This window comes from Tupaia chinensis, unplaced genomic scaffold (assembly GCF_000334495.1).
Source record: "Tupaia chinensis unplaced genomic scaffold, TupChi_1.0 Scaffold000477_1, whole genome shotgun sequence".
Classification (NCBI taxonomy): domain Eukaryota; kingdom Metazoa; phylum Chordata; class Mammalia; order Scandentia; family Tupaiidae; genus Tupaia; species Tupaia belangeri.
Window position 1 is genome coordinate 3557117 of NW_006159986.1, and position 8751 is coordinate 3565867.

At 54.1% G+C, this 8751-nt stretch overlaps 1 protein-coding gene across 2 annotated transcripts in view; it reads right to left on the reverse strand.

The window, feature by feature from the left end:
• Positions 1–233: 233 nt before the first annotated feature.
• DHX58 (DExH-box helicase 58) overlaps positions 234–8751 on the reverse strand; it is an 11883-nt gene continuing 3365 nt past the window's right edge. Inside the window, exons 5-13 of one of the 2 annotated variants that reach the window (XM_027774775.1) lie at positions 8527–8653; positions 8172–8363; positions 6219–6478; positions 5557–5706; positions 5341–5466; positions 4542–4577; positions 3240–3430; positions 1507–1603; positions 234–1250 (exon numbers count right to left, since the gene is read on the reverse strand). In XM_027774775.1, coding sequence (XP_027630576.1) covers positions 1065–1250; positions 1507–1603; positions 3240–3430; positions 4542–4577; positions 5341–5466; positions 5557–5706; positions 6219–6478; positions 8172–8363; positions 8527–8653 — 1365 coding nt within the window. In that variant the 3' untranslated portion in view covers positions 234–1064. Of the gene's footprint in view, positions 1251–1506; positions 1604–3239; positions 3431–4541; positions 4578–5304; positions 5467–5556; positions 5707–6218; positions 6479–8171; positions 8364–8526; positions 8654–8751 lie in introns of both variants that reach the window. The other variant, XM_006156003.3, reaches the window with a different exon arrangement.

Sequence of the window (8751 nt, forward strand, 5' to 3'; positions counted from 1 at the left end):
GAGGTAGAAGGTAGAGATTATCATGGAATCATGAAACTTTTAGGGATGATGGCTACATTCCTCACTTCAATTGTGGCTCAGCAAACATGTTAATACTTATCAAGTCGCACACTCTAAGTATGTGTATGTGTTTACAACAATTATATCTGAATAAGGTTGTTTTTAAATATCACACGTTTTATTTTTAATTCATTGTTGTAGTCTAATCAGCAAGAAATAAGAGGACATCCAGACATTGTCAAATTAGAGTTTATTGATTTAGTTGGCAGCATGGGAGCTCATGTCTGTCAAAACCCCACAACCCCAAGTGAAAGGAGAAAGGAGCCTATATAGGCCAAAAATGCACAGTCATGTCTGGGATGACACGACAAGGGGGTAAGGTGCAGTGGGCTTCCAGAAAAAAAAAAGGGTAGGGGGTAGGGTTTAACAATGTAAAAGCGGAAGCCCTTACAGAAACAAAAATAAGCAGGTTAATCATTCCGATGGGTATACCATGGAATCTTTATGGTCTTCATGGCTCAGGGCAAGCTCTGGTAACTGGACCTTATCTTAAGCCAACTAGAGTGGGCTTTAAGGACCACAGGGGTGCTAATCACTGTTTACTCTTAGACAAAAGAAAAGGCAAGTTTCTAGTCATAGGAATCTAACGGTTTATAATGGAAGCACTCCTCCAAGATGGAGTCCAGCCTGCTTCAATTAAGTGTCTCAAAAACCAGAAGTGGCCTTGACAGAGCAGGGATGTTGTGATTCCTAGTACGATATGGCAAATCTGCCTCTGTTTTCCCCCCACTCCACCCGGTGCCTATGAAAGTGTCTGTGCACGTGAGGTGGGTCTGGGGCTGAGCTGTGACTCTAGTTGCTTTCTGATGGCAGGAGCCCTGCCCTGCCCCGCTGACCCAGGCACCTGGAGTTCCTCTGTGGCTGGTCAGCAGTGTGCCCAGAGCTGACCACTGAGGATGAGGACCGAGTGGCTTGGACCCAGGCTTTGCCCAGGGGAAGAGGATGGCTGCTGCAGACTCTCCTGCCCCCTGCAGTCTGAGCTGGGCACTGCAGTGACAAGGTGGTCAGTCCCCGGAGAGGTTGGTGGGGTTCTGGGCACAGTGCTGCACGAAGTTGAAGTCAGGCACGGGGAAGGGCACACGGGACCACTTTTTGGCTTGAATCCGCCCGTTCGGGGTCTCCATCAGCAGGCTGCGGACTTTGAGCGCTGGCAGTTTTACTGACTTGTAGATCATCTGCATACCCCAGGCCTGCAGGAGAGACAGGCAGGGTCTGGTCTCTGCCCTCACACTGGGCTTCTGTCCTCCAGGTGGAATGCCATGAACACAGGGCCTGTGTCTCCCACCTCCCTCACACATGGGCTCCCTCAGACAGGGGCTGGACCACCCTCCTCAGACTGGGGTCTGCTAGGGCAGGGTCATCTTACCCATTGTAGTGGGGGCTATCTCCCCCATCTGAATGAAGTCTTCTGAAGACTGAGGCCTGGGAAATGGCCCAAGTACTTACCTCCCCACAGTTGCTGCAGCTAATGGCCCCCCCAGGCCTCCAGTCCTTGAAGGTTCTGTTGATGACCAGAGGTTCTTGGGAGACAGTGTAGTAGATCCTGGGGAGGAACAGACCTCATGGGATAGCCCTCGCCCTGGATCTCGTGCCCTCCCACTGGCTGGGACTTCACCGGGACCTAGGCCTTCTTGTTTGTCAGCACACATAGACTCCCCAGGGCCAGGAAACCCAGCACCCGGTAAGCTCTGCCTATGCTGCCTCCATTCCAGTCCCTTCCAGTGCCCAAGTTCAGGCCTTAGCCTCACCTACCTGGATGCTTTTACGTCTCCTAGAAGCTCTCCCTGACTCCACCCTCCCACCGAGTGCCAGAGTGGTCTAAAAATGGAAATCTGCCCTGGCATCCCCTTGCTCAAAGTCTACCCAACACTCTTTGTTGCCTCCTGTATAAAAGCTCAACTTTCAGGCCTGGCCTTCAAGGCTAGTCTCTTTCTTCTGAATCTTTTTTTTTTTTAAGAATTATCGTTATTTAACTTTATTTATTTATTTAAATTTGAGGGGCAGAGGGAAGGAGAGAGAAAGAGAGCAAGAGCGAGCCACCATCAGGTCCAGGACTCGAACAGGTCCACAAAGTGGTCGGCCATGTGGGAGTCCAGTGCCCTTAACCACCACGCCACCTGCCGGCTTCTGCTTCTGAACCTTGTTCACAGTCCCTTCCACTCAGGTCAGCTGGAACCACCCCTGTCCTGGTGCTTTCCTCTACCCCTGCCTAGACTCACCTTCTACTCATCTTTTCTTTCTTATATTATTTATGAGAGATTTTTGCTGTAGGGCTTGTGCGCTCAGCAGAGACAGTCAGAAAATGAGAAATCGCCCCTGCACACATGCACATGTGCCTGGAATGAGTTTTAAGCTGCCGGATCTGGGACTCAAACCGCATTCAACTATGTAGGAGTCCAGTGATGCAACCATTATGCCATCTGTGGGTCCCTCTTATTTTAAAAAAATTTTTTGCTATAGGGTATGTACACTCACCAGAGAGGGTAGTGGGTGAGAAATCACCCCTCAGAGGGATGGCCATGCCGCAATCCCTTCTCCATTTCTGTAGGGATTTTGGGCACACATGCATACATGGCCTGTGTGTTTTTCAAGCTACCAGGTCTGAGACTCGAACCTCACAGTCAGCCTTAACCTCCATGCCACCTGCTGGTCCCATTATTTATTTTTTTTTCATTCAAACACAGCCCACCCTAGAGACCTGGTGGAAATGCTGCCTCCTTGAATGAGAGACCCGTGTGTCCTTGGCACAGTGGGCTGGCCTGCAGCGAGTGAATAATGTGCCGTTACTTAGAGAACAGGCGGCACATGGAGGGTGCTTACTCTCTAGGAAACAAAGGACGGGAGAACAGCTCAGGGCCAGCCTCGCCCAGCGTCCCCGGTAAGACTAGGGGTCAGCTGGTGGCCTCTGAGCACTGGGTACCCTGAACTCCAGCCCTTGTTTAATTACACAGTGGCTGTGGGGACTTGGACAAGTCCCTGAGCCTCTCTGAGCTTCTGTTTCCTTGCCTGGAAAACGAGGTGGCGATAAAACCTGTCTGACCAGACTGCTGTGCAAACTCAAACTCAGGGCTTATTAAACTGTTCTCTGATCGCCTGGGCCCTGAAAACACTGTGGATGGGAGGGGTTCTCAGTCCACCACCCCATACCTCCCTTCGACACCCCCTTCCATAGGTCTTACGAGAAGTTGGGGTTCACGTTGACGTGGTGGGCGTCCTCCACCTTCCGCAGGTCGCTGCCGTAGCCCACGGCCACCGTGCAGTTGATGCAGAGGAGCTGCACGCGGTCGGCGGGGAACTGCTGCCGCTGACTCTCCTGCTGGGCCGACTGAAGTGCCCGCTTGACCAGGGCTGCCTGCTGCAGGTCCCGGATCTGAGTGGGAGGGGACACTGGCAATGTCTGGGGTCCAAGAGACCTGACCCAGGAATGTTCCCAGGGGGGATAAAAGGATCCCACAGAACCTTGGTTCCCTCAGATCCTTTGTACCCAGAAGGGACTTCCTTAGCCCTCCCTGGAATTCTACGAAGCTCTGTGGAGAGAATTATTAATATTTTTTAAATTTAACTACAAGTTTATTTTAGTGCAAAAACCTTTTTAAATCCATTCAGGGTTTTTTTTTCTTTTTTCAAAATTTATTTTACATATTCATGTGGAGAGATTATGGTGTGTGTGTGGGGGGGTGGAGAACAATGAAAGGAGTCCAGCTTTCTAGCTGAATCTTTTTCCCCTCTTTGGAGGATGTCATTCAAAGCTACTTCTTTGTCTCTGTCACAAGGCATCATTAATAATTAAGCTGAGGGACCAGTAGTTGGCGTAACAGCTATGTTGCTGGACTCCCATGTAGTCAACCGGAGTTCGAGTCCTGAACACGGTGGCTTAAACTCACGCCGGGCACATGTGCATGCGTGCCCAAGATCCCGAGAAGAGAATGGAGGAGAAGGGATTGCGGCGTGGCCACCCCCCACCCCTGGGGGTGATTTCTCTCTTTCTGTCTCTCTCTATCTTTCTGGTGAGTGCACATTCCCTATGGCAAAAACCTCTCAAAAAAAGAAAAAAATTGTGCAGAGACAACAGGAGTAAACAGGGATCGCCCTAGACAAGGCTGGACAATAGCAACTGTGCCTCAAGGGAACTGAGGTAAGTCCTGGTCCCGGACCGATCTTGTACATGTGTCTGTTTCCCTTCTGCCTGGTTTCAGAAAGACCATAAGGCGGCTCCCACAAACACACACAGTATCTGGTGACGAGGATGAATTTAAAGGCTCTAGGCAAGGCCTGTTCTCAAGACCTCCTGGAGACCAGCCACCACCATCCCTCTCTCAATTCAAACCTTCCCCAGATGGGCCAAGTTCTCCCCAGGAGGAAAGGGAGGGAGGAGGAAAGGAAGGTAGCAGGAGAGACGATTTGTGTATACGCTCAGAGCCCTGCCAGGCAGAGCGTCCTCGCCCGCCCCTCCCTGTAGGGCATGCAGGCTGCCCACAGACCTTGGCCTGGTACTCAGCCTGGTCCATCTTCTGCACCACGGCTATTGCCTGCTCCATCAGTCTCTCCAGCGCCTCATTGGTCAGCTCCCGCCGCAGCTCCCGGCTGCCCCCCGGGGGCCTGTAGTCAACCGGAGTTCGAGTCCTGAACACGGTGGCTTAAACTCACGCCGGGCACATGTGCATGCGTGCCCAAGATCCCGAGAAGAGAATGGAGGAGAAGGGATTGCGGCGTGGCCACCCCCCACCCCTGGGGGTGATTTCTCTCTTTCTGTCTCTCTCTATCTTTCTGGTGAGTGCACATTCCCTATGGCAAAAACCTCTCAAAAAAAGAAAAAAATTGTGCAGAGACAACAGGAGTAAACAGGGATCGCCCTAGACAAGGCTGGACAATAGCAACTGTGCCTCAAGGGAACTGAGGTAAGTCCTGGTCCCGGACCGATCTTGTACATGTGTCTGTTTCCCTTCTGCCTGGTTTCAGAAAGACCATAAGGCGGCTCCCACAAACACACACAGTATCTGGTGACGAGGATGAATTTAAAGGCTCTAGGCAAGGCCTGTTCTCAAGACCTCCTGGAGACCAGCCACCACCATCCCTCTCTCAATTCAAACCTTCCCCAGATGGGCCAAGTTCTCCCCAGGAGGAAAGGGAGGGAGGAGGAAAGGAAGGTAGCAGGAGAGACGATTTGTGTATACGCTCAGAGCCCTGCCAGGCAGAGCGTCCTCGCCCGCCCCTCCCTGTAGGGCATGCAGGCTGCCCACAGACCTTGGCCTGGTACTCAGCCTGGTCCATCTTCTGCACCACGGCTATTGCCTGCTCCATCAGTCTCTCCAGCGCCTCATTGGTCAGCTCCCGCCGCAGCTCCCGGCTGCCCTCAGTGGCCACAAACGAGTACACGCTCTGACTGGCCCGGGCACGGCCCCTTGCCTGGGGAGAGAGACCCAGAGGGGCCTGAGAGGGGCTGGCAGCCCACATAGGCTACTTGGAGGGTTGTCGGGGAGGGGCGTGCTGGAGCACCTGCACCATGGAGATTTCGTTGGTCAGGAGCCCATAGCGCACCACCACGTTGCACTGGGGGATGTCCAGGCCCTCTTCCGCCACACTTGTGGCCACCAAGAGGTTTAGGGTACCAACCCGGAACTTCCGGATCACTTCTTGCTGGTCTCTCTGGGGTGGACCAATTGGACAAAGAGGATATAGTATGTGAGGTGGCTTCAGGTTACCCTCTGCCAGAGCAGCCTCTGCTTCAGCCCTTCTCTCCCAGTCTCGCCCACTTCCCTAGGGACCCTCAATTACACCTCTACTTCCAAGTGCCCCAGGGGTTTGCCCATCTTCTCAGGTCCCTGTCCAACCCCTGTCTCCCCTGGGATACCTAAGGGCCTCTGCCCCTCTACCTAGGAACGACTCCCAGGCCAAACTCTCTCTCTGCATGGGACCCCAGAGCCCCAATCCTCTGCCCTAGGAACTAACTATATCACCTTTGCCCCTACAGACCGTCAAGCTCCTGTTCCTCTGACCCCAGGGAGCTCCAGACTGCAGAACCTTCAGCAGCAAGGATCTCGGTAGCCCCCCAGCTCTCTACCCCCTGGCCTGGGGATAGTCAACCTCCTCCTCTGGGCTAAAGGCCCTGTTCCCTGCCCTTTCTCCCCAGCCCCAGCAGCTTCCCCCGAAACCCACACCTGGGTCATGTGGGTGTTCTGGCTGCTGCTCCCAGCACCAGTGAGCACTTGAGCCCTGACGGCCGCCTGCAGGCTGGGCTGCTCTTGGAGCCAGAGCAGGAGCGAATGAGTGCTCAGGCGGGTGCGGGTGAAGATGATGCCCCGAGGGCTGCTTGGGCTGTTGGGGCTCCCGAACTGATTCCTCAGGATTTGTTCCAGCATCTCCAGTTTGGGGTTCTCTGGGCCAGTAATTGCCAAGCGGGTCAGTGCATTCCTGTGGCCTGCCGAAACCCAAAACACAGGCACAAGACTCAGGTCTGGGGGTGGGTGGGGAACTGAGGGCGGGGTGCTCACAGGGCTATTGCTGCAGGACTGCAGAGGCACTGGAGAGGAGGAGACCTACCTCTTCTGCTCAATTCTCCCTCAACTGGCACCAAAGACACTCTTAAGCACCTGCTCCCGGCAGGGTATACAGGGGCTGAGTGGCCCCCCACCCCCTGCTCCACCTCTCGTCTTCCCGGTCACCCTTCCCTGTAGGGCCTCAGTGGCTAAGCGCCATCTCCAAATGTTCCACTCAAACAGGTCCCACCCCTACCACTGTCTGTTGTACCCCGTATTAATGCCGCAATACATCAGGGCATACAATGTAGAAACCTTAGTTCACATGCCTCAGACCAGCGCCCGTTCTCAGGGGGCGCAGGGTCTGAGCAATCCACTGCCCCCGCTGAGCTGTTCATGCTGACCTCTGCTACTGGGGGTGGCCTGGACGGCAGGTCCCTCGACTTCTAGCCTGTGCTGAGGCTTCCAACCTTATAGTTCGCCCTCTGATTTTCAGTCTTGCTTTCCCAGTCTGAAGGTACTACCACCCTACATTTTAAAAAATTATTTTTTATTTAATTTTATTTATTCATTCATTTATTTTCATTTGACCAGAAAGAGACACACCGAGAGGGAAAGTGAGAAAGCAAGCCACCAGGTCTGGGACATGAACTGCGGTCAGCCTTGTGGAAGTGTCCTGCACCCCAGCCAGCATGCCACCTGCTGGTCCCCCACCCTAGATTTTCAATAACATGGACTAGTTGTTGTTTTGTAGGTTTTTTGGGTTTGTTTGCCATAAGGCACATGGGCTCTCCAGAGAGAGACAGATTTCCAGGACTCCAACCATAGTCAGCCATGTGGGAATCCAATACCTCAGTCACCACACCACCCACTGGTCCCAGCTTGGATTAGTTTTTATAACTATGCAAACTTGCACAGAGAAAGAAAGAAATCTATCATACCCAAGGCTTTGGGTTTTGATTAGAAAAATCATGCCCCAGGCCAGCAGCTGATGTGGAGGCTGGAGAAGCCGGATCCCACATAGACAACTGTGCAGCTGAGTCCTGGACCCGCCACCTTGAGAGTCACACCCGGTGTGTATGTGCGAACACATGCACGCAGGTCCAAAATCCCAAGAGGAGAATGGAGAAGAGACTGTGGCATGACCATCCTCCTGGGGTTGATTTCTCATTTTTCTCCTCTTTTACTGTCTCTTTCTAGCAACCCTATGCGACCCACAGCAAACTAAAAAGAAAAAAGAGGGACCTGCAGTTGGCGTAATGGCTATGTCGCTGAACTCCCCCATAGTCGACCGCGGTTTGAGTCCCGGACCTGGTGGCTTAAACTCACCCCAGGGGCGTGTGCGTGCATGTCCAAGATCCCGAGAGGAGAATGGAGGAGAAGGGAGCGAGGCGTTGCCATCCCCCCTGGGGGTGATTTCTCACTGTCTCTCTCTCTCTGTCTCTGTCTTTCTGGCGAGCACACGCGCCCTAAAGCAGAAACAAACCAACCAACAAAACACAACTCTCCTAAAAAGAAAAAAGTGAGAGAGTCCCGGCACTTACGCCGGCACCTTCCCATCTTGCGTAGGCACCCGGTGCTCGGGATGGCTTCCAACCACTTGTCAGGTGTCCACCTCCCCACCTCGTGGCTCACCCTCAAACAGTTCCAGCAGCCAGCGCTCGGCACGCAGGATCTGGACTTTAGTGGCGCGCTCCTTGTCGTAGAAATCCTGGAGCATAGTCAGGGCGTCCACCGCACGGACTGTGTCGTGGATGAGCAGCGCGTCGTTGTAGCGCCGCAGGTGAATTGCGTACACCCGCCGCTCCTGGAGCCCGGCCTCAGCCGCTGTCGGCACAGGGCGCAGGGTCTGAGAGATCCACACCCGGCCCCCACCCCTCCGTCTGCCATCCCCGCCCTGCCCCCAAGGAGCTAAGCCTAGGTCCCCAAAGGCTCCGCCCAGGCAGGTCCCGCCCCTGACCGCCTCGGCAGACTTTGCAGTGGTTCTCACCAGCTTGGCTCAGCTCCACCACCCGCTGCTCATACACCTGTGTCCCAAAGTCCCGGCTCAACTCCGGCATCTCCATGTGGTCGTGGATTTGGTCCATGAGCTCCTTCAGCAAATCCCCAAACGGGTCCTGGGCAGAGCAGTGAGGGTGTGAGGGGATCAGCGCACATAATGGAGGGAGAGGTGCCCATGGGGGAGTCGGGGAAGCACGGGGGTGGGGGGGGTGGG